General features: G+C 42.7%; 1 protein-coding gene across 1 annotated transcript in view; it reads left to right on the top strand.

Moving 5' to 3' along the window:
- The window catches only part of LOC118398090 (A-kinase anchor protein 9), a 121,120-nt gene that overhangs the window by 48,157 nt on the left and 46,315 nt on the right, over positions 1-26,648 (top strand). The window contains 7 exon segments of the mRNA XM_052470292.1: positions 12,449-12,509; positions 13,576-13,908; positions 14,568-14,601; positions 14,604-14,845; positions 21,410-21,543; positions 21,950-22,140; positions 25,120-25,358. Coding sequence (XP_052326252.1) covers positions 12,449-12,509; positions 13,576-13,908; positions 14,568-14,601; positions 14,604-14,845; positions 21,410-21,543; positions 21,950-22,140; positions 25,120-25,358 — 1,234 coding nt within the window.

Genomic DNA, 26,648 nt, shown 5'->3' with positions numbered 1-26,648 from the left:
GGAAAGTGCTGTTTGAATGAATGCTTACGAGCCTGCTGCTGCGCTCAGTCAGACTGCTCTATCAAATATCAAATCATAGACTTAATTATAATATGATAAACACAGAAATACGAGCATTAGGTATGGTCATATCCGGGAACTATAATTTCGGAAACAAATGTTTATTCTTTCAGTGAAATACGGAACCATTCCGTATTTCATCGAACATGGGTGGCAATCCTAAGTCTAAATATTTTTGCTACGTTGCACAACCTTCAGTGTTATGTCATAATTATGTAAAATTCTGGCAAATTAATTACGGCCTTTGTTAGGAAGAAATGGTCTTCAAACAGTCCGCAACGAGCCAGGCATCCCAAACTGCTGCATATACTCTGACTCGGCTTGCACTGAACGCAAGAGAAGCGACACAATTTCCCAAGTTAATATTGCCTGCTAACATACATTTCTGTTAACTAAATATGCAGGTTTAAACATTTTTTTACTTGTGTATTGATTTTAAGAAAGGCATTGATGTTTATGGTTAGGTTCTTTGGTGCAACGATTGCTTTTTTCTCAAATGCGCTTTTGTTAAAGGCCAAATCACCCATTTGGCGAAGTAGGCTGTGATTCGATGATAAATTATCATGCACTGCATTGATTATATGCAACAAGCTAGTTAAACTAGTAATGTCATTAACCATGTGTAGTTAACTAGTGATTATGTTAAGATTGATTGTTTTTTATAAGATACGTTTAATGCTAGCTAGAAACTTACCTTGGCACCTTGCTGCACTTGCGTAACAGGTGGTCAGCCTGTCACGCAGTCCCCTTTTGGATTGCAATGTAATCGGCGTCCAAAAATGTGATTACCGATAGTTTTGAAAACTTGAAATTGGCCCTAATTAATCAGCCATGCCAATTAATCGGTCGACCTCTAGTCCAAATGCAAACAGAAGTCCAAACAGTCCAGTTCATATATGGTATAAACCAGCTACTATATATTGTTACTTTCTCTTTCTCTATGGTTCACAGATCCACCAGCCCCTTCCTCTCTCTTCCTGGTTTGTTTTGACCCCTTATCTGTGGGTCGCCCCCACCTTCTGAGCGTTCCCCTTTCCTCTGGGGATTGTTGTTTTTGGCGGTCGGACATTTTGTGATATGTCGTTCTTTTCAGGGATGGCCATTTTAGTGTGAGGGCAGAGCCCGTTTATTAGTTCTGCCCTCACATATCTGCCATTTATCACTCGGCCCCCTTCTTTGCCACAAGTACCAGTCCAAAGTTTGGACACACCAAGGATTTATCTTTATTTTTACTATTTTATACATTGTAGAGTACTAGTGAAGACATCAAAAATATGAAATAACACATGGAATAATGTAGTAATCAAACAAGTGTTAAACAAATCAAAACATATTTTATATTTGAGATTCTACGAAGTAGCCACCCTTTGCCTTGATGACAGCTTTGCACACTCTTGGCATTCTCAACCATCTTAATGAGGAAAGCTTTTCCAACAGTTTACAAGAGTTCCCACATATGCTGAGCATCCCCTAGGTCGGGCTACCGCAGCAAAATAGGCGTGCATGCGGAACAACCCATCCACATTTCCCATTTCCTTCCCTGCTCTGTGTTTTATGTCAAAGTGAAACGGTTGGAGACTCAAAAAACACCTGCATCCAGGTGAGTGGGGCATGGTCACTGAGTAGAGTGAAGTGGCGTGCTAGCAGGTAGTATTTCAGGCTTTCTAGAGCCCACTTTACTGCCACAGTCTCTTTCTCAAGACTGAGTAGTTGGCCTCCCGTGGTTCCAGCTTTCCCACCCCATCTACCTCTTGGGAGAGCACGGCTCCCAAGCCGACCTCTGACGCATCCGTCTGAACAATGAACTCATGCTCAAAGTCTGGTATCACCAGCACTGGATTACAGCAGGGAGCCTCCTTTAATGTTCTAAATGATTTATTGGCTTTTTCATCCCATCTTAGCATGTTTGGCCCTCTGGCACTAGTCATGTCGGTGAGTGGGGCGGCCACTATTGCATAACTTGGGATGAACTTCCGGAAGTAACTGGTCAACCCTAGGAAGGCTCGAACCTGCTTCTTATTTCCTGGTTTTGGCCACTTTCTAATTGCCTCGACCTTAAGTTGGGGTTTGATGAACCCTCTTGCCAGATACTCGGTTTCCTCTAACCCCACAACACTTGGCAGGGTTTGCCGTGAGTCCTGCTTTCCTAAGGGCGTCTAGCACTGCCTGTACCCTAGGTAAGTGGGATTCCCAATCTGGGCTGTAGATCCGCCATGTAAATAGGCTGCGGCGTAAGCTCTGTTCGGTTTTAGGACCTGGTGCGTTGAAAGTTGGCTGGGGCCCCGTGTAAGCCGAATGGCATGACTGTGTATTGAAACAAATCATCAGGGATTGCAAAGGCTGTCTTTATTTGACTCTGGGAGTCAGATGAGTTTGGCAGTAACCTTTGGCTAGGTGCAGGGTCGTAATGTACAGAACTTGACCAATTTTCTCCAACAGTTTATCTACTCGGCCTGGTGTCCCTGAAAACACATCTGTTTTCTGGATCAGGGTCTTTACTTCCTGTACTTGTGCAGGGGACAGAGTAGGTGACACATACACAGCGGCTGCCTCCTGAGTGGGTGTGGGGTACGTGACAATTGGGGTTTTTCTCTCCATGCTTTTAACAGGTTTATGTGATACATCTGCTCCCGGGGGCCGACGACCTGGCTGTCAGATCCAATCATTAACTTCTTCTATTCTCTCCAGCACTTCATATTGTCCTTTCTATGTGGCTCGTCGTTTTACACTCTACCGTGGGGACCAGCACATCTCAAAAATCTCTTCTTCTTATTGGTGTCCTTTAGTAATGGTTACTTTGCAGCAATTCTACCATGAAGGCCTGATTCACACAGTCTCCCCTGAACAGTTGATTTTGAAATGTGTCTGTTATTTGAACTCTGAAACATTTATTTGGTCTGAAATTTCTGAGGCTGGTAACTCTTAATGGACGTATCCTCTGTAGCACAGGTAACTCTGGGTCTTCCTTTCCTGTGGCGGTCCTCATGAGAGCCAGTTTCATCATAGCGCTTTATGACTTTTGTGACTGCACTTGAGAAACTTTTACATTTCTTGAAATTTTCCTGATTGACTGACCTTCAGTTAATGGACTGTTGTTTCTCTTTGCTTATTTGAGCTGTTCTTGCTTTAATATGGACTTAGCCATATTTGGTAAAATACCATTTTCTGTATACCACCCCTACTTTGTTTTGTGACAACTGATTTGGCTTAAAGAAATTCCACAAATTACCTGTAACAAGCCACATCTGTTAATTCCTGGTGACTACCTCATGAAGCTGGTTGAGAGAATGCCAAGAGTGTGCAAAGCTGTCAAGGCAAAGGATCTCTACTTTGAAGAATCTCAAATATAAAATATATTTTGATTTGTTTGACCCTTTTTTGGTTACTACATGATTCCTTATGTGTTTCATATATTTAATGTCTTCAATATTATTCTACAATGTTGAAAATAGTCGAAAAATAAAGAAAAAACCTTAAATGAGTAGGTGTTTCCACATTTTTGACTGGTACTGTACATTTTATTGAAGAAACACCGCCAGTGCATAAGTGAGAGATGTTTCATCTCCCTCATCTGTGTGTCTGTGCATACATAGAAAGAGTGCAGCAGCACTTATCAGATCACTGTTACCTGAAAGCACCAGGCAGTGAACTTCTACAGTTGCCATTCAGGCCCACTTTAATTGCCAAGGTATTGGCCATCTCCTTATTAATTTGAAAGTAAATTTCAGTTTTATTCTCACCCTGTCCTGGGTCCATTATTATTAGCATAGCTTTTATCTCCTGATATATGAATTATTATCAGTGTATATAGTAGGGATGTAACATATACTGTAAAGTGATGTACAGTGCATTCGGAAAGTATTCAGACCCCTTGACATTTTCCACATGTTGTTACATTACAGCCTTATTCTCAATTGTATTAAATTGTTTTTCCCCCCTCATCTGTACACACACAATAACACAATATATTTTTAAAAAAAAATGGAAATGTAAGTCGCATCTGCTAAAATGCAGTGGTGGAAAAAGTACCCAATTGTCATGCTTGAGTAAAGGTATAGATACCTTTTTTAATAGAAAAAGACTCAAGTGAAAGTCACCCAGTAAAATACCACTTGAGTGAAAGTATTTGTTTTAAAATATACTTAAGTATCAAAAGTGAAAGTAAGAGTAAAAATACTTTCAAATTCCATATTAGGCAAACCAGACCGCACCATTTTCTTGTTTTTAAAATGTACGGTTGCCAGGGGTACACTCCAACCCTGACATTTATTTTTGTTTAGTGAGTTTGCCAGACCATAGGCAATAGGGATGACCACGTGTTCTCTTGTTAAGTGCTTGAATTTCACACACTTCCTGTCCTGCTAAGCAATTCAAAATGTAACAAGTACTTTGGGTTGTCAGGGAAAATGTATGGAGTACAGATTCCCCAAAAAACTATGTTTAATTGATGTCTAGAGACAATACCAACTGTATTAACAAACTACCATACCTTTGTCTGTACATTATACGTTGAATCTATTCTACCGCGCCCAGAAACCTGCTCCTTTTACTCTCGGTTCCAAACATAATAGACGACCAGTTCTTATAGCCCTTAGCACACTCCTCCTCTGGTGATGTAGAGGTTAATCCAGGCCCTGCAGTGCCTTGCTCCACTCCCATTCCCCAGGCCCTCTCATTTGTTGACTTCTGTAAAAGCCTTGGTTACATGCATTCAAGGGGGCGGAGTTGCAATCTATTGCAGAGAGAGCCTGCAGAGTTCTGTCATACTATCCAGGTCTGTGCCCAAACAATTTTAGCTTCTACTTTTAAAAATCCACCTTTCTAGGAACAAGTCTCTCACCGTTTCCGCTTGCTATAGACCAGCTTCTGGCCCCAGCTGTGCCCTGGACACCATATGTGAATTGATTGCCCCCCGTCTATCTTCAGAGCTCGTGCTGCAAGGTGATCTAAACTGGGACATGCTTAACACCCCATTCATTCTACAATCTAAGCTAGATGCCCTCAATCTCACACAAATTATCAATGAATTTACCAGGTACAACCCCAAATCTGTAAACACAGGCACCCTCCTAGATATCATCCTAACCAACCTGCCCTTCAAATACACCTCTGCTGTCTTCAATCAGAATCTCAGTGATCACTGCCTCATTGCTTGCGTCCGTAATGGCCGCGGTCAAACGACCACCCCTCATCACTGTCAAATGCTCCCTAAAACACTTCAGCGAGCAGGCCTTTCTAATCGACCTGGCCCGGGTATCCTGGAAGGATATTGCCCTCATTCCATCAGTAGAGGATGCCTGGTTATTCTTTAAAAGTGCTTTCCTCACAATCTTTAAAAAGCATGCCCCATTCAAAAAATATAGAACCAGTTAGAGATATAGCCCGTGGTTCACTCCAGACCTGACTGCCCTTGACCATTAGCATCAAATAGCCCCCGCGATATGCAACTTTTCAGGGAAGTCAGGAACCAAAATACACAGGCGGTTAGGAAAGCAAAGGCTAGCTTTTTCAAACAGAAATTTGCATCCTGCAGCACAAGCTCCAAAACATTCTGGGACACTGTAAAGTCCATGGAGAATAAGAGCACCTCCTCCCAGCTGCCCTCTGCACTGAGCCTAGGAAACACTGTCACCACCGATAAATCTGCGATAATTGAGAATTTCCACAAGCATTTTTCTACGGCTGGCCATGCCTTCCACCTGGCTACCCCTACCCCGGTCAACAGCCATGCACCCCCCACAGCAACTTGCCCAGGCCTCCCCCATTTCTCCTTCACCCAAATCAGCTATCTGGATGTTCTGAAAGAACTGCAACATCTGGACCCCTACAAATTAGTGGGGCTAGACAATCTGGACCCTCTCTTTCTAAAATTATCAGCTGAAATTGTTGCAACCCCTATTACTAGCCGTTTCAACCTCTTTCGTATCGTCTGAGATCCCCAAAGATTGGGAAGCTGCTGGGGGAGGCACTCTAGACCCAAACTGCTACAGACATATCTATCCTACCCTGCCTTTCTAAGGCCTTCGAAAGCCAAGTTAAAAACAGATCACCGACCATTTCGAATCCCACCGTTCCTTCTCCGCTTTGCAATCTGGTTTCCGAGCTGGTGATGGGTGCACCTCAGTCCTAAATGATATCATAATCGCCATCGATAAGAGACGATACTGTGCAGCTGTCTTCATCGACCTGGCCAAGGCTTTCAACTCTGTCAATGACTGCCTCGCCTGGTTCACTAACTACTTGTCAGATAGAGTTCAGTGTGTCAAATCAGAGGGCCTGTTGTCCGGACCTCTGGCAGTCTATGGGGGTGCCACAGGGTTCCATCCTTGGGCCGACTCTCTTCTCTGTACCCATCAATGATGTCGCTTTTGCTGCTGGTGAGTGTCTGATCCACCTCTACGCAGACGACACCATTCTGGATACTTCTGGCACTTATTTGGACACTGTGTTAACCCCCAGACGAGCATCAATGCCATACAACTCATCTTCCGTGGCCTCCAACTGCTCTTAAATGCAAGTGAAACTAAATGCATGCTCTTCAACCGATCGTTGCCCGCGTCTGCCCGTCCGTCAAGCATCACTTTTCTGGACGGTTCTTACTTACAATATGTGGACAACTACCTAGGTGTCTGGTTCGACTGTAAACTATCCTTCCAGACTCACATTAAGCCTCTCCAGTCCAAAATGAAATCTAGAATCAGCTTCCTATTCCTTAACAAAGCATCCTTCACTCATGCTGCCAAACATACCCTTGTAAAACTGACTATCCTACTGATCCTAGACTTCGGCGATGTCATTTACAAAATAGCCTCCAACACTCTACTCAGCATATTGGATGTAGTCTATCACAGTGCCACCCGTTTTGTCACCAAAGCCCCATATACTACCCACCACTGCGACTTGTATGCTCTCGTTGGCTGGCCCTCGCTTCATATTCATCGCCAAACCCACTGGCTCCAGGTCATCTATAAGTCTTTGCTAGGTAAAGCCCCGCCTTATCTCAGCACACTGGTCACCATTTCAGCACCCACCCGTAGCACGTGCTTCAGCAGGTATATTTCACTGGTCACCCCCAAAGCCAATTCCACCTTTGGTCGCCTTTCTTATCAGTTCTCTGTTGCCAATGACTGGAACGAATTGCAACAATCACTGAAGCTGGAGACTCATATCACCCTCAATAGCTTTAAGCACCAGCTGTCAGAGCAGCTCACAGATCACTGCACCTGCACCTGTACGCACCGCTTTGCTTTTTCTTGGCCAGGTCACAGTTGTAAATGAGAACTTGTTCTTAACTCGTCTACCTGGTTAAATATAGGCTAAATCAAATAAAACCTAAGTAGTACTTCAAAGTATTTTTACTTAAGTACTTTACACCACTGCTAAAATGTAAAAAAATATATATATATGTATTTAGCCGCTTTGACACCCATCATCCAAACAGGGCTGAAGGGCAAATGCAATCTAATGCCGAAGTTTCTGTGACATCTTGCCAATGTGCAAACACTCTCCACACGGGTGGCAGGTAGCCTAGAGGTTAGAGCGTTGGACTACTAATCGAAAGGTTACAAGATCGAATCCCTGAGCTGACAAGGTTAAAATCAGTCGTTCGGCCTCTGAACAAGGCAGTTAACCCACTGTTCCTAGGCCGTCATTGAAAATACGAATTTGTTCTTAACTGACTTGCCTAGTTAAATGAAGGTAAAATGTAAAATTAACATCTCCCCGATGTAATCATGTAGATGTCGACAAGATGTATGTGTGCTATATGACTTGCATGAATGATTGATATATATTGAAGTATGCCTTTAGGTCCATATGTAAGTTATGTTAAGACTGCTACAGTAAACAGGACTCTTCGTCCTTTCGCTCCATGTCATTTTTTATTTAAAGAAATTTGTGGGGTGGGGCGGTGTTTTGCCCGCTTTCCGTTCTTGTCTCATTGTAGCAACGGGCTCAGGAGGTGAAGGTCGAGTCATGCGTCCTCCGAAACATGACCTGCCAAACCGCGCTTCTTAACACCCGCCTGCTTACACCAGAAGCCAGCCGCACCAATGTGTCGGAGGAAACACTGTTCAACTGACTACCGAGGTCCAACTGACGGCCGGGTCACATTTTTTTGTTGATCATACTACATTCTTTCTACCTTCTGAAAAGACCTCTCCACTTTTATGACAACTGATGCGTCCTCTCCTTCGGTGTTGAACTGCATGTAACTGTTTTGACAGTCATTTATCTACAAGTCATTTTGCATGCCGAACAACGCCAGGCAATGCCAGTAGCCTGACCAATGAGATCTGACACATCTGCACTCAACATTCAAATGTTTGTAAAATGGCTTGCGCAATATTAGGTCACTGTAATTTGATAGGTATTATCAAATGCTCTGTTTTAAATTGTGTTTTGCTGAAATAAAGGTAAGCTACCGGAGAGAGAACTCATCTGGCTATACCTGCTGGACGGAGCTTACAATATATTTATATTTTGATCGTTCAGGTTCACCATCAGCAATAGGTTTGGTAGTTTTGCTTTAAACAATCAGTGTACAAAACATTTGGAACTCATTCCTAATATTGAGTTGTACTTTGTTTTGCCCTCAGAACAGCCTCAATTCGTCGGGCATGGACTCTACAAGGTGTCAGAAGTGTTCCACAGGAATGCTGACCATGTTGACTCCAATGTTTCCCACAGTTGTTAAGTTGGCTGGATGTCCTTTGGTTGGTGGAACATTCATGATACACACAAACTGTTGAGCGTGAAAAACCCATCAGCGTTGCAGTTCTTGACACACTCAAACTGGTGCACCTGGGACCTATTATCATACGCCATTCAGTGGCATTAAAATCTTTGTCTTGCCCATTCACCTTATTAATGTCACGCATACACAATCCATGTCTCAATTGTCTCAAGACTTAAAAATCCTTCTTAAACTGGTGTCCTCCCTGTCATCTACAATGATTGAAGTGGACTTAACAAGTGACATCAGTAAGGGATCATGGCTTTCACCTGGATTCACCTGGTCAGTCTGTCATGGAAATAGCATACACTCAGTGTATATGGTAATTTTTAGATATACAGGGTGAAGGTGATGATTTCATAACAAGGACTGCAATCACTTTTGCGAGGCTCATGGCCTAAGCGAGAGGAGAAGATAAGATCACTCCGTAATAGCTTCCAAACTGTCAAAACCATTTAATTTTGATATGGATGGTGAAATCCAGAGTTGTGCTATGTATTCATTGGCTATGTCATAGTTCATTTGTAAAATATAAATATTGATACGTTACTAGCTCAAACAGTTAATCAACAAAAATGACAAGTTGAAATCTCTTGGATGTAAGGTCTCCATTTTAGTGGAGCTGTGTGCATCTGGTACTGGTTCGAACTGTCATTTTTGCTTCTAAATCAATCTGGTTCCCATGGACACGAGTATATTTTCTGAGCCTGTGTAGCATATGATGTGAAATCTGAAACCACTACTATTTAATTTGCTCTTCCGACTGTCTAACTCCTGGATGAAGCCTAAGTCACAGCCACTAACAAAGCATATGCCTGCAATTGTTACATTGTAGTGCAGCAGAAGAGAGTGGTTTCATCAGGGTAGTACATTCAGAGATCGATTTATTGCCATTAATCTAAAATAATTCATAGAATTTAAACAATCCCTTTTATTTTTGTCATAAACGGACAAGTTTAATTATGAGATGAAAGGAGAGTTCCTAACAAGCTAGAGCTCTGTGAGACATTCACAGCGATGGGGGCAGACGTTTTGATCTAGAGACCTTGTATTTTACAGTTATAAAGAGGAATTCTTAGTCATTTTATAATTTGATTGTGTTATATTTAGAAAGCATCCAAGTCATTTCAAGCCTTATTCATACATTTTTGTTGAATTGGAAATGCATCATAAAATATTTCTTATTTGTACTTGAGCTTGTGTCCTCAAGTGACTACACCTCAGCAATGTATAACTATTTTTACTAGAAAGGTGAGATTTGAACATTTCTTTGAGTATGCAGTATGATAAATAAATACTTTTGGTGACTATGTAGATTACAATTTCTATCACATTTATTTAATCAGAGGATGATGAGGATGTCAGAACCGAAGTGGGGGGACAAAAACATTCCCCCAGTACATACACCATAGACATACATAATTTACAGACCACAGACGTACGCTCAGCTGGGTCCAGCTCATGAGTTCCATCAGCAGCAGATTTTATATTAGAATGGAAATGAATGTGTTTATGCAACAAATGTTAGTGCATTGAATTGTATTGCATCGAACTGAATCGCATCGATTCGTTCTCTAATCAAACTGACTTGCACCGAATCGTATCGGAGCCTGTGTATCTAGATGCCTATTATCTTCAAAGGGAAATGTATCAATATTTATATTTTCCAAGTTAGCTATGACATAGCCAATGAATATATAGCACAACTTTGGATTTCACTCAAAATCAAATGATTTTGACATTTTTATGGAGTGATCTCCTCTACTATATAATTCCCTCCTATAATCCCTATATAATGTTGGCTATATTGAAAATTTAAGATCCATTTACTTATCCTGTTGCAATTTAATTGCATTGAATCAATTTTATTAACCCCTAGAGGGTATGATAAAGCCAATAGTTGCGCTTCCAGACAGTGGCAAATGTAATTTCTTAGAGTTAACCTTTTATCCTTATGTAAAACATTGGAAGAGTAGTGAAGCAATGATACCTTATATGCCAGCAGCACAGCCCAGCTTATGAAATATTTACGGTGGTGGTTAAAAGCATTAGACTAGAGTCATGTTAGTCACTAACCCCAAAAAGTAGGGGTTCTTCTGCCCAACAGATCTAGGCAAGGAGCATAAATATCTGTCTCCCCAGTTGGCCCTCCTCAAGGTGTTTTCATATCAATAGAAAATTGAAGGGATAATTCTCCAAAATTTGAAAATGACATTTTGTTATTTGCCCTGTAAATAGTCTGGACAAATAGACTGCTCTCAGTCTCCACGCTTTGGGCATGCAAGTTGACGCATGCTAATTTGGAATATTTTGACTTCCACTGGTTTTTATTTGAGTACAGTATTGCTTACCATCTACTCTAGAGTCCTTTTTCACTATGATCACCCTTTGGGGTGTTGGCAGAAAGCAGATGTTTCTGGTTTTTGGGGATACAGTATTTTCAACCTAACTTCCATTTCTCCTGAAAAACGGAAGTGTGGACTCCGCTCCCAGCGTCTCTCTACGCCTGCTGTTAGGTTACACTATGATAAACCATATTCTAATACAGGGATGGGCAACTTTGATGGGGGTGTCCACAAAATCGAAACTCATCATGAGGGGGAGCAGTTGCTTTCTGGTCTGCGTACCAACATGCACAACCAAATTTTGAAATTGCGCCTTGTGTATTCTACTATTCTAATTTGCAACAGTAAGTTGAGACCCCAACTGATTTGCTATCCTAAAAAATTATTGATCCAAGGGCCTTCACGGGGAGGGGATTTCGCCCGCGGGCCACCAGTTGCCCAACCCGTTTCTAATCTAATGGGTATAATTCAATTTACTACTGCCCCCTGCTGTTAAATTATATTAATACTTGGAACCTTTTGGCATTGAGGCCTGAAGGCTTATTTAGGGCAGGGTAAGGTGACCGAACAATCAGATAAGCATTTATTTTTTACATGATACATTTCTATCTGAATAACCCTCAAATTACTTCTAATCGTGTGTCAGTTTTATACATTGCATTCCTATCTGCAAATTTTAAAACATTGCAGCCCACTGAACATGCTCCATGATGACATTGATTGATAGAATGGTGCCAGTTAGCTAATCCCAAAGGAGAATTTTAATTTAAAAAAATATATATATATTTTAATTTTACTAGGCAAGTCAGTTAAGAACAAATTCTTATTTTCAATGACGGCCTAGGAACAGTGGGTTGTTCAGGGGCAGAACGACAGATTTGTACCTTGTCAGCTCAGGGATTTGAACTTGCAACCTTTCGGTTACTAGTCCAACGCTCTAACCATTAGGCTACCCTGCCGCCCCGGGTGGAGCAGTTCCCTGTACATTTCATACACTGGGTGGTTGGAAATGAACTGAACTTGGATCAGACCATGAATTCCATCCTTTAAAAAAGTCAGATGTTGAAAGATAATACTAGTAGATTCACCAGTAGGCTATTCACTATAGCGGATGTTTGTTTACCCTTTACCTTTCACTGTCTTTGGCCTTTATATTGAATTCTGCTGTAGCAAACTTTCTTTGACCACATTGTGAAGTTGTTATCGGTACCTATTGGTGCTACATTTCATAAGTGAAGGTGTCTTTTTTTTAATGTGCTTGCTTTTAAGACTACTAATTTCTTACATTTTGAACTGACTTGTCTTTCAGCCTGTTCAGTGCTGCCCAGCTTGGCTTGCAGACAGAGGAAGAGGATGCAGAGGAACTAAAGGTTTGCACACTCACTATCCAAATCTTCCCCATTACACACCACCTCCCCCTCGATCTGAGCCCAAATGCTGATTTGAATTAAGACACTCCATTAGCCGTCACTGCGAGCAAAGGATGAGGAGGAGAGATGGATGGAGGGGGATGGGGGAGAATGCAGCCTTTGGCTAAAACCTGCCCCAGATCTCTGGGTGGTTGCTGCAGTGAGAGGCCACATTCAAATGGATTTTTATCTGAGGGGAAGTTTCAGAGTCGAGGTGCCAGTTATGTAAATGGTTAGCGTAGCGCTGATGCTAGTGTTGGCAATATAGTACTACGGTACGCCAGACTACGGCTGCATGATTCTATCTGCGTGAGTGACCCGGTTCATTTCAGTCAAGCCTCCCGCTCACTATCACTGCACCACCCGCTTGTTCTCTCCCTCTACCTCCCTTGCTCTCCAGTCTAGCAGCGTGAGACGCTGTCCCGCACATCCGAGGAGAAAGCATGAGAAGAGAGCAGCTGAGAGATTGAGGGAGAAAGAAAATACAGAAAGAAAGGGTGAGAAATGGAGAGGTGTCAGGTGAGGGAAGGAAAGATGGGGAACACAAGTAGGTGGAGGGAAAGGACGAGAAAAATAGGGGGAGGGAGATTGATGGAGCAACGAGAGCAACCAACACCAGGCGCCATTATAGCACAATAACGAGTCACTGAGTGAAAGACTGAAAGAGAGAAAAAGGAAAGACTTACTATTGTAGCTGGACATACTGGTGCTCTATCCGAACTGAAACTCTGCTCTATGGGATGTCTGACATCTATTTATCAGTGTGTGTCAATCAGCCTTGGAGGCATAGGAAGTAGAATTGGTGCATTCATCTCTAGCTGGTGGCTGAGGCGTAAGGGGAAAGTGAGGGGGCACACTCTGAAAAGCCTCTGGATCTTTCCCTCTATTTTCTCATCTGGCTTTTGCTCAATCCCTGTTTCTCTCTCCTATTTTTCTTTCCATACACGTTTCTCTCCGGCGCATTGATTTTTGTCTGTGTCCATCCTTTTCCTGTCCTTTTCCCTGTCCATTCCTCCACCTCATCTAGCTGGTGGAGGAGGAGGCGTTGTTGGTGGGCCTGGGTGCGGAGCTACGCGGGCCGGCAAAGTCTATGAGCCTGACGGCGCAGCTGCAGGCGCTGAGGAGAGCGCTCTACCACAAGTACCTCCAGGAGGTGGCCGCGCTGAAGGAGCAACACTGTGCCGAGCTCACCAGACTCCGAGAAGAGAGGGAGCAGGAAAAGAGAGAGAAGGGGAGGGAGGAGGTGTGGTCACAGGTGAAGCAGGATCCAGAGGGCATCAACGGGGGTGTCCGCTCTATCGAAGGGCCCAGCGAGGAGGAGAGGAGACACCAGGAGAGGGTGGAGGAAGAGATAGCTAAGGTAAGAAGTTGATTGTCGAACAGGCAATATTGAACGGGGACAATTATTAAACCCCGCAAAAAATTGTTCTTGAAGGTACAGACAAACTTAAATGTTGCTTTCATGTACTAACAACAGTTCAATCATACAGTGAGTGTCTGGTTAAATATGTGTAGGTATGCAATTCAGATTTTCTACATAGTTTAAGTCGATTTCATGATGACAAATATTTTAGTTTTCTGAACAAGGTCCTACTGTACTTTGAAGAGTATAAACCAATACAATTTTCTTCTTGTAGAATGACTTAAACGACTAACAAGCATGGAAACAAATCTTGGAGAATTTGGAGAGTGCAGACATTTGGCCATTCATTTAATGAGTAGCCTTTATGTTTAAAGCACTAACTGTATCCTAGGGCACAGTGAATCCTGTGAGCATCTAAAAATAACACACACACACACAGTAGTCATAAGTACGTATGTACCAAGCATACCATTTAAGCTGCACCAAAAGTTTTTTGTTACAAATATGCTCTTTTAGCATTTATTTGTGGGTAGTAGTGCTTTAAGTACTATCTAGATTGAATTGCCTTTCAAATTTAGTTGAAAATCTACTTTTTATTGAATCTTTTTCTTTCACTAAAGCATTCCACTATGATTCCTCATACGCATCTCTCCTAGGTCATAGTTCAGATGTCAGTGGAGTTTGCCCAGCAGAGAGATTGGCCCGAATCTCCAAGAGCGCCCGCGAGACAACCTCGGCCATGCAGACCCAATCTGAGGAGGAAGAGGAGCCGCAGACCCCCAGGAGCTCACTCGCCAAGGGGATCTCTCCGGAGGCGGTGCAGAGGACGTTCGTGGAGGATAAAGAGAGGCTGGAGAGAGAGCTGGAAGAGAGGACTGCGGAGCTCCGTAGGATTGAAGGGAAGCTTTGGCACGGAGGTCCTGGATCTGAGCAGGTTAGCAATGGGGCTTTCCAGATTGCGCTTTCATGAGTGAGTTTGATTTCCACAGCAGAATGTCTTGGATGGAGGCAGTTGATACCAGACTTTGCTTAGTATTTGGGGTTACGACATCTAGGTTGGCATTAGGTGTAAGGTTGCACTGGCTTAGTACGTCAAGTTAAACTTTAATTGTCACATGCGCCAGTTAACAAAATATTTAACAAATAAACTAAACTCAAATAATAAAAAGTAGCACAATAAAATAACGAGGCTATGTACAGGTGGTACCAGTATGACTGCCTAGGAATGGTGGGTTAACTGCCTTGTTCAGGGGCAGAACGACAGATTTTCACCTTGTCAGCTCGGGGAATCCAATCTTGCAACCTTACAGTTAACTAGTCCAACACAATAACGACCTGCCTCTCTCTCGTTGCACTCCACAAGGAGACTGCCTGTTACGCGAATGCAGTAAGCCAAGCTAAGTTGCAAGCTAGCATTAAACTTATCTTATAAAAAACAATCAATCATAATCACTAGTTAACTACACATGGTAGATTATATTACTAGATATTATCTAGCGTGTCCTGCGTTGCATATAATCTGACTGAGCATACAAGCATACTAGTATGTAAGTATCTGACTGAGTGTTGGTAGGCAGAAGCAGTCACGTAAACATTCATTCAAACAGCACTTTCTTTGCGTTTTGCCAGCAGCTCTTCGTTGTGCGTCAAGCATTGCGCAGTTTATGACATCAAGCCTATCAACTCCCGAGATGAGGCTGGTGTAACCGAAGTGAAATGGCTAGCTAGTTAGCGCGCGCTAATAGAGTTTCAAACGTCACTCGCTCTGAGCCTTCTAGTAGTTGTTCCCCTTGCTCTGCATGGGTAACGCTGCTTCGATGGTGGCTGTTGTCGTTGTGTTGCTGGTTCGAGCCCAGGGAGGAGCGAGGAGAGGGACGGAAGCTATACTGTTACATTGGCAATACTAAAGTGCCTATAATAACATCCAATAGTCAAAGGTTAATGAAATACAAATGGTATAGAGGGAAATAGTCCTATAATTCCTATAATAACTACAACCTTAAACTTCTTACCTGGGAATATTGAAGACTCATGTTAAAAGGAACCACCAGCTTTCATATGTTCTGAGCAAGGAACTGAACACAGCACATAGCGCACTTTTACTTTCTTCTCCAACACTTTGTTTTTGCATTATTTAAACCAAATTGAACATGTTTCATTATTTACTTGAGGCTAAATTGATTTTATTTATGTATTATATTAAGTTAAAATAAGTGTTCATTCAGTATTGTTGTAATTGTCATTATTACAAATGAATAAATACAAAATTGGCAGATTTAATCAGTATCGCCTTTTTTGGTCCTCCAATAATCGGTATCGGCGTTGAAAAATCATAATCGGGCGACTTCTAGTGTAGATACACTTTGTTGCCATATATCATTGGGTAGCTAGCCACCTATGTCTTGCTCCCATGCAGATTTTGTATTTGCAAAGGAAGGTGGATTAATGTTCTGTATTATGTCATATAATCTGGAGATTGTGCCCTTCAGATAAGGGTTAAGATCTAAGCACCACTCGACTGGACACTTAGTTGGCTCGAGTGGAAATTAAGGGAATTGTTTTGGAGCAAAGCTGCGAGTTCGCAGGTATCTAAAAAAAAGTGGGTATTGGGAATGTTATGGTCAACCCTCAGAGTATCGAATGAGATGAATGTGTTATCAACAAATAGGTCACAAAAAAAACACCAGACCGTTCCTATGCCAGAACTGGAATGCCGTGTCACTCTGTTGGGAAGAGATTATTAGATGTTAATGGAGAGACACCGCTTGCTTGTTTAAGGCTAAAGTGACTATGGAATTGGGACCAGATTTTAAGGGAGTACTTAACAATGGGGTTTAAAACATGGGTGCCAAGGTTCATGGGCATTAGGGAGCACAGGTGTGAGACCGGAGACTGTAACTCCATGATAGCCCAAGTTGGGCCATCCTTGTTTTCAAATGTAGAAACCCAATAAACACATTTAGATTTATTTGCTGACCAGTAGTAGTGTAAAAAAAATGGTATCCTATTCAGGCATAGAAAGAGACTGGCTAGCCTTAGGTTTATGTCGTCTGTCCTCCTGTGGATGTAGGTGCGAGACAATGTATTCTTTGTCCTTGGTTGGGTCTAGGAATGTCTTCTGCTTGCGGCAGGGAGTAGTGATCTTCAGTACAGCTGGTAAAGAATGCCGTACTTGGTGTCTAGACAGCGGTGTAGGAACCCCCTCACCTCGTTTAAGGCTGACCTCTTCTTCATGACTGTCGCCATGTAGTCTGGGTAAATGCTAATATTCTGGCCGTCGTGGGTGATGGGAGCCGCTCGCGCTGCCTTACGGAAGACATCCTCCTTCTCCTAAAGGTAGTGGGATTTAACTACTATGGGAGGCTCCCGATTCTTCGGTGCGGATTATATGCTTCAGTGCGCATGGTTAAGAGTGGGGGCGTAATCAAGGCATAGGATTTCCTGTAGCAGTTTAGCTATGGACTGGGTTGTCCGCATTCCGCCTATGGTCTAGAGTCCCTCAAGCTGAAAATGCAACCGTTCCCCCGGCGCTGTCTGTACTCGAGGTCCTCAACCTTGGAAGGGAGTTTGATGACATCTGTTGATAGCCGGTTGACTTGCTCTTCCAGTGTCACCACTTTGTCGGAGTAAACATTTGAACCATCTTCCAGGCTATTCAGACGGGTGTCTTGTCTCGCCAAGTCTTCGTTAACGGAGTCAATCTTTGTTGATCTCGGTGGCAATAATAGCTATTTGTATGGATAGGTCAGTGGATCGTGACTCCACCTTAGCCAGCACAGTCTGTTTAATGATAGCCGCCATTACCATGGCTAGGTCGGGGGGGGATCAGAGTCCTTGTCAGGTGATCCCGAGGCTTCAGCAGAGGCCTGCTCCTTTGTGGCCCGTAGCCGTTGTTGTCTCAAGTTTTTACGATTAAAAGGCAAAACATTTCAGGGAAAAAGTACAGATTAGTAAATTGGGTTCGATTCCAAATTAAATGTTACAAAATTAACACTGTCTTGGTCAAGTATTAATAGTAAATTGTTGCCCCTGGATCGGAGCACCAAGAAAAAGCATCTTCACATGTTGCTGCTCACCAGCGCCCCCCGTCATCAGCAAACTTAATGATGGTATTGGAGTCGTGTTTTGCTACGCAGTCGTGGGTGAACAGGGAGTACAGGAGGGGACTAAGCACACATCCCTGAGGGTCCCCAGTGTTGATGATCAGCGTGGCAGACGTGTTGTTGCCTACCCATACCACCTCGGGACGGCCCGTCAGGAAGTCCAGGATCCAGTTGCAGAGGGAAGTGTTTAGACCCATGGTCCTTAGCTTTGTGATGACATTTGTGGGCACTATAGTGTTGAACGCTGAGCTGTAGTCAATGAACAGCATTCTCACAGGTGTTCCTTTTGTCCAGGTGGGAAAGGGCAATGTGGAGTGCGATTTGATATTGCGTAATCTGTGGATCTGTTGGGGTGGTATGCGAATTGGATTGGGTCTAGGGTATCCGGGATGATGCTGTTGTGAGCCATGACCAGCCTTTCAAAACACTTCATGGCTACCAACATGAGTGCTATGTGGCGGTAATCATTTAGGCAGGTTACCTTCTCTTCCTTGGGCACAGGGACTATGGTGGCCTGCTTGAAACATGTTGGTATTATAGACTCGAGACAGGGAGAGGTTGAAAATGTTAGTGAAGACACTTGCCAGTTGTCCCGCGCGTGCTTTGAGTACATGTCCTGGTAATCCGTCTGGCACCGCGGCTTTGTCAATGTTGACCTGTTTAAAGGTCTTGTTCACATCGGCTACCTAGCGCGTTATCACACAGTCCTCCGGAACAGCTGGAACTCTCATGCATTCTTTAGTGTTGCTTGCGTCGAAGCGAGTATAAAATACATTTAGCTCGTCTGGTAGGCTCACGTCACTGGGCAGCTCTCGGCTGGGTTTCCCTTTATAGTCCGTAATAGTTTTCAAACCCTGCCACGTCTGACGAGCGTCAGTCGGTGTAGTAGGATTCAATCTTAATCCTGTATTCACGCTTTTCCTGTTTGATGGTTGGTCTGAAGGCGTAGCGGGATTTCTTATAAGCGTCCGGATTAGTGTCCCGCTCCTTGAAAGCAGCAGCTCTAGCCTTGAGCTCAATGTGGATGTAGCCTGTTATCCATGGCTTCTGGTTGAGATATGTACGTACATTCACTGTGGGGACGTCGCCGATGACTGAGGTGGTATATTTTTCAATGCCATTGGATGAATCTTGGAACATATTCCAGTCTGTGCTAGCAAAACAGCCCTGTAGCGTAGCATCCGCATCATCTGACCAGTTCCGTATTGAGGGAGTCACTGGTACTTTGAATAGGTCTTAAGCTCAACAAAGCATGCAATCTAAAAGACCAAATGCAACCACCCTGAGTAGAAGCTGAATGTAGTTATGTGTTAATTGAGGAGTTTGACAATGATTTTCATCCACCTGCCAGGTATTGTCTCTTCTATCCCATTGCTCTTCATATTGAGAAGCACTTAGTGGGTTCAACCACTTGATCACCTGAGGGATATTATTATACCTCACGTGGTGTGGTTTGCTTTGTACAAACCCTCTAGGGGCCTTTTGAAGGACAACACTGTCCTTACTCTAGTTGTTCCCCTTCTCCTTCTAGCCCTTTTTATCAATTTTATTTTTTTGCCTAAGCCATAGCCTTTTACATCATGTCCATGCCATAGTAACTTTTCGTTTTGATTTTTGGCATTGCTAAAGGGTCTAGCAAGCCTCAATGTAACAGTGCTTGCCTACTTTCCCTGATATAATTTTTCCATGTCCTCATAAGTGATGTGTGGGATGGAATTGAAGCACCATCATGGTATGATGTGAGTACCTGAGTACTTGAGCTGTCATTCAAGCCCTGTGTTTTACATCATTGAGACATTGATGCTGAACTAAATATTAATGTATTTTGAAAGATGATTGTGGGAAGACCTGACCACACTTAAGGTGTGCAACACACACACACAAACACACAGACCCCCTTGCTCCGGCAGGCTTTTCTCAAAACATTTATTGCATGATTAGTCATTACCTGCATGATGACATTGGATGCCGGGTACGATGTTCGTGATGTGACGAGCGTCCTCACACGCACTCAAGACTAATCTTGTAATGTTGAGGACAACTTGGCAAAGAAGTTATTTAACTGCAATTTACCTGATTGTATTTTTTGGGGTTGTTCATAGCTAGAGTTTGATTGCATTCAGGCAACTTTCTCCCTTTGTTTGAGTGTGTGTGAGCATTTTTCATTGCATTGAAGAGATTGCATGTATAAATAAGTTCACCAGTTATTTGACAAACTGATACTAGGGGTGAGCTAAGCGACCAGCTAATGTTTAAGCCACTACATCACAAATGTTCTAACGTTTTGATTCAAAGACAATATGAAGCGGCGAACAACGATTCTAAGTTGTCGTGAATGTTATCTTTTTGATCATTGAATAAATTAAAGCTACTTGCTTATTGATTGCAGATGGGATATTCCTCCGATGGAGAGAACGAGAGAAAACAAAGTGGAAAGAAGGAAAGGGCAAAATCACAAATGAAAAGCAGAGGCTCACAGAAAGAAAAGGTCATATTTATTTTACAGTTCAGTTGCACCTCTACTACTTTCCGCCTCAGCCTATCAGAGTTGTTCAGAACCCATTATAATAATACAGTTTTTCAGTGATGATGAATGGAGACTTGCCCCTCGGGGTGTGAATGGAAGTGAATTGCGTTCGGAATCCATTATGTTATGCAGTGTTTGATGAATGGAGACTCACTCAGTGGTGTGAATTGAAATGTCTTCAGGCTATGTTTATACAATCAGCCCCTGGAACATCCATGATGGCGGTCACTCAACCTTTTTGGCCCCTTGATGTGTTTCGTTATTAATGTTATACCTGCAATTCATGCAATCCCTTTAATCTATTGACTGCATTTACTGATGTTCAGTTGGGACTCTTTGCATTATAGCCTAACTTATTATGACATGAAGAGTACCTACTCTATAACCGTTTTTAATTTCATTTAAATGTCAAATTGCTCAAAGGTTAAAAGATTATGGCAGAAACCTCAACAGCCTCAACCAGTATACACAATGTTCACGTCCATTCCTAAATGACAACATCTCTCGATTGTATATCTGAATTAGCAGCATTTCTGTTCCCTCACCAAGAGAGGGAGCCACTCTACTTCCTGCATCAGCCCATTGTCTCAGGTGCACTTGTTGCCATAACAGCACAGATACTAGTCTTTCCCTCGCTTCCATGGAAGTAAATGTGTTTGTGAGTGTGTCTGTACTGGGGCACACTGGGACTCATCTGATTTGAATCCACCATCCTTATAATGGTCATGCCTTTAGCTTGCCTAGCCGTCACTATCGCATGTTTCCAGGGATCGTCAACACAGTGTGAAAGTGTGTGCTTGTCTGTAAACGGGTGATGATGACAGGGCTGTTGTCGTTCTTCTCCCTCCTGCCGGTCCGTCTGCTGAAGAAGAGAGGAGATGAGGAAGAAGGAGAGGAAGATGAAGAGGTCAGGAGGAAGATGGCAGTTAGTGGAATCGTTTCGTCACAAGTTGGAGGGGATGGCTCTTCCTGTCCAGATCATCAGGTCATCACTACTGAGAGGTTTGACTATAGAACGATATAAATGTTTCAAGTTTCTATTTCATTTATATTGTAGAAAATGTATTTAACTCCAGTGCACGTCATGATTTTACCTCTGCACATTTTATTGGACCCAACCTATCCTAAAATGTCTAAGTATAAGCTGTGTTCTATACTGAATATGACAATGTAATATTTTTATATAAGTGGGTTAGTTCAACAGGAGCTCTTAAAGAACAATATTACGACACAAACAAAGAGTTCATTCAAAAACAGATTTATGTAGTGACGATGACAAAGGACCACAACCAAAGCACTTGTGCGATATGCATCTTGCCAACCTCACCCGTATCCAAAACATTTGTTTCAAGTGAATGAAAGACCATAATATTTTGTCCCACCAACTTTTCTTCTCTTCTTTCCTCAGGAATCTGCTGCGTAAGGCCAACGAGAGCCTCCGCCAGGTGCTGAGTGATGTGCTCAAGACCACAGCGGCCGCTGAGGAGACCATTGGACGCCACGTGGAGGGGCTGCTGGTACCCCCATCCTCCTCACAGAGACCCACCTGGAAGAGAGCTGCTGGCGAGCCCTTCAGGCCTGCCACAGAGGCTGCGGGAGGTTAGTTGAGCAGCCAATTCCAAATCAACCCCTACCACCTGTGCATGTTTTGTAGTAAAATGTAGTGAGCATTATGGCTCCCCGGGCCATAATTTCTAACCAACACATCTGATTACACTTAACTGAAGACCATGATTAGTAGCTAGGGCTGTGACAAACGTTTGACACCAATCAGGCCACCTTGTGGATCGAAGTCTTGGAAGAGCTCTATATCTCTCTCCATCAAGATGATTTAGGTTTTATTAAATAGATCCAGACAAAACCAGAAGAGGTGCAAGGGTTGAGGGCTCGCTGTGTGACAGAAATATACACAGGACCGGAAGTAAAGATGGGGAGAGAGAGAATACTTATTGCCATGGAAAATGTCAGATTTAATTTTATATGAATTTTAATTGGCTGCTAACAAGGCCTGCCAGTAGCAATACTGGTTTGAAAATCTAAAGAGGTCCTGACTGACTGGTTACCTTCTACCTTTCTCTATGGCATCAGAGTAAGGGAAGTCAGGTTAAAATATATAAAGGAGTTGCTACGCATCACATTGAATTAATTGTGGATGTACACTGAGCGTATAAAACATTAGGAACATCTGCACTTTCCATGACATAGACTGACCAGTTGAATCCATGTGAAAGCTATGATCCTTTGTTGATGTAATTTGTTAAATCCACTTCAATCAGTATAGATGAAGGGGAGGAGACAAGTTAAACAATGATTTTTAAGCCTTGAGACAATTGAGACATGGATTGTGTATGTGTACCATTCAGAGGGTGAATGGGCAAGACAAAATATGTAAGTGCCTTTGAACGGTGTATGGGAGGCACACTGGTTTGAGTGTCAACAACTGCAACACTGCTGGGTTTTTCATGCTCAACAGTTTCCAGTGTGTATCAAGAATGTTCCACCAGCCAGCATTCCTGTGGAACACTTTCGACACCTTGTAGAGTGCAAGCCCTAACGAATTGAGGCTGTTCTGAGGGCAAAAGGGGTTGCAACTCAATATTAGAAGGCATTCCTAATGTTTTGTGCTCTTGGTGTGTACAGTATCATCAATTTTGCCAATATGCAGTTTGTGTGGAAGTCAACTGGATTACAGAGTTGGGGTGAATTCCGTTTAAACTCAAGTCAATTCAACAAGTGAACCAAACTCCAATTCAAAATGTTCCTCATTGAAAATCATAGAAGATAATTGGAATTGAAATATTAGTATACTTCCTGAATTGAATGGAATTTAAATGGCATTGATCCTAATAAGGCTGCTAGGATACAGGGGAAATTCATACATGTAATATCAATGCAAATTTCACTTTATTGTACAAATATTTTCATCATACAACCTTCGTCAGGCTGACCAAAACATGAAATATTATCACGTTTGTATCTTTTCATCATTACAGCCAATGGCTGCTTAGTGCACAAAAATCTGTTTCATTATGCAGACTGAGAGAGAAATACACTTGATCCCCCAGGGACTATAGAATTCATGGCATTTTGTTTGCCCTGCGCCTAACATTGTTAAAAATCAAGTTCCCACAGCTGCCAGAGGAAAAGCAGTCCAGCCAGACTGACAGACCTGTCACTAGTAGGCATCATTTCAGAATCACATGCTGTAACTGATGAATCATAGGAATGAATCCAACTCTGAAGGTGACATGGCAGACTCTTATTGTAGAGCTCAGAGTTTTTCCTGGTCAATTGAGGTCAGGTGCACTTGTTCAAGGGCACAACCTCCAGTATACCCTACCCTGGATTTGAACCTGCAATTTTATGGTCCAACCACTCCCTAACTATCAGACAATAATCGTTATGCCATTATACTCCTTAGTGTCTACAGTATAGTCTCATCTCTCATATGTTGTTATGTGGCCCAAAGGTGGAGTCGTTAAATGTGACAAGTGTGTTTAAGAAACAACACCCTGCCAAGCGTAGCCATATCTCTCTCCCTTCTGTGTCTACAGGCTTAAGAGGATACTGCCAGATTCTGGCATTTAAGTGAAATGACGAAGTCTACAGGTACAGTAGCAATGCTACCGTACCTGTAGACTTCCAGTCATTGCGCTAACGCTAGTTAGCATTGGCTTGTGATGTTAACTCTAACTTCCTTCATACTGTACGCAGACACATAAAAATGGTATCCACAAGTTCATCTGACTGGGTAAGTAGAACAAGGCCTTAAATGCCAGAACCTCGCAGTATCCTTTTAAGCTCCAAAGTCAAGTAAACAGCTGCCTGCCCTCTCGACACACACAAAACATGCATATGTGTGTACACACAGATACTGTAGTGTGCACATATACACATAAAACAAACACACAGACACCTATGCATTAATGCAAAATTAGGTGAATTATTGTGGTTAGATTTTACAGTTCAGAGAACTAGCTATTTAACCAACCCCTTACCTTTTTACAACTTTTCATACGGTCTGGTATTTTATCAATGAATTAGAGCTGTTGACAGGGTTAATTTGACTGTCAAGTGAACTTGATGTTTGGGTGAACAAAATAATTATCAATGTGCACAATAGTACTGACTCCTTTAAAGATTCTAAGATATTTTATTCTGATTTTGTTCAGTCGCATCATGTCCGTTATTTGCTGTTTAGTTCTGTGTGTGGTCGTGTCTAGGGTGGCACTACCAGTCAGCTAGGATAGTCTGTAACCTCTGTTTTCATGGATTATACTTGTACATTATGTAGCAGTTTGAATGTGATATTGGCACAAGGACAGTGCTCCGTCTACTAGATCAGGGAAGGGATGGGCAACTCCAGTCTTCGGAAGCCTTGTGTCTGATTAACATCTGGGATACTATCCCTTATATTATAATATGTTGATAAATGCTTTGGCCAAAAATGTATTCTTTGAATAAAAATAATAAAATTAATGACTGGTTGATATTGGTGACAATTAACACTATTGTTTCCAATTAAGTGTTTTCTCCTGACAATTAACCTTGCCCTCTATTTTGGTCGTTCATGCCCAGATGCGTTGGCGACTGAGAGTTGCCAGGGAAGCGAGCCTGGGGTGGACAACCTGAGCGTGTGGTCGGGCGAGACGGAGACGGACGAGGGCCTGGAGATGTCCCAGCAGATGATGACGGACAGTCACAGCCTGTTGCCGGAGCTTCAGCTGGAGAACGAGGAGTACCTCATGAATATTAGCTCCCGCCTCCAGGCTGCCGTGGAGAAACTGCTGGTGGCCATTACTGAGACGACCAATCAGGTACATCACAGCATAATAAATTGTGGGACCACACAGAAAATGTATCTGTTCTGTTTAACTATACATTTTCCTGTGAATCAAAGTGTCAAAAGCTATTTTTGATGTCTTGTACAAATTGACAGTCATTTAAAAGGCCGTTTTTGATTAAATCAAGGTGGAGCAATCTAAAGGCACTCTGACATACAGTGAACTACAAAAGTATTGGGACAGTGACACATATTTTATTATTTTTGCTCTGTACTCCAGCACTTTGGATTTGAAAGGATACAATGACTTTAAAGTGTAGACTGTCAGCTTTAATTTGTGGCTATTTTAATCAATATCGGGTGAACTGTTTAGAAATTTACAGCACTTTTTGTACATAGTCTCCTATTTTAAGGGACCAAAGGTACAGTGCCTTGCGAAAGTATTCGGCCCCCTTGAACTTTGCGACCTTTTGCCACATTTCAGGCTTCAAACATAAAGATATAAAACTGTATTTTTTTGGGAAGAATCAACAACAAGTGGGACACAATCATGAAGTGGAACGACATTTATTGGATATTTCAAACTTTTTTAACAAATCAAAAACTGAAAAATTGGGCGTGCAAAATTATTCAGCCCCCTTAAGTTAATACTTTGTAGCTCCACCTTTTGCTGTGATTACAGCTGTAAGTCGCTTGGGGTATGTCAGTTTCGCACATCGAGAGACTGACATTTTTAGAAAATGGAAGAAGTTCAAGATGACGGTCAATCACCCTCTGTCCATGCAAGATCTCACCTCGTGGGGCATCAATGATCATGCGGAAGGCGAGGGATCAGCCCAGAACTACACGGCAGGACCTGGTCAATGACCTGAAGAGAGCTGGGACCACAGTCTCAAAGAAAACCATTAGTAACACACTACGCCGTCATGGATTAAAATCCTGCAGCACACGCAAGGTCCCCCTGCTCAAGCCAGCACATGTCCAGGCCCGTCTGAAGTTTGCCAATGACCATCTGGATGATCCAGAGGAGGAATGGGAGAAGGTCATGTGGTCTGATGAGACGACAATAGAGCTTTTTGGTCTAAACTCCACTTGCTGTGTTTGGAGGAAGAAGGATGAGGACAACCCCAAGAATACCATCCCAACCGTGAAGCATGGAGGTGGAAACATCATTCTTTGGGGATGCTTTTCTGCAAAGGGGACAGGACGACTGCACCATATTGAGGGGAGGATAGATGGGGCCATGTATCGTGAGATCTTCGCCAACAACCTCCTTCCCTCAGTAAGTGCATTGAAGATGGGTCATGGCTGGCTCTTCCAGCAT

Source organism: Oncorhynchus keta, chromosome 19, assembly GCF_023373465.1.
Source record: "Oncorhynchus keta strain PuntledgeMale-10-30-2019 chromosome 19, Oket_V2, whole genome shotgun sequence".
Lineage (NCBI taxonomy): Eukaryota > Metazoa > Chordata > Actinopteri > Salmoniformes > Salmonidae > Oncorhynchus > Oncorhynchus keta.
The sequence above is the reverse complement of the archived record's forward strand: the minus strand, read 5'-3'. Positions and strand labels throughout refer to the sequence as shown.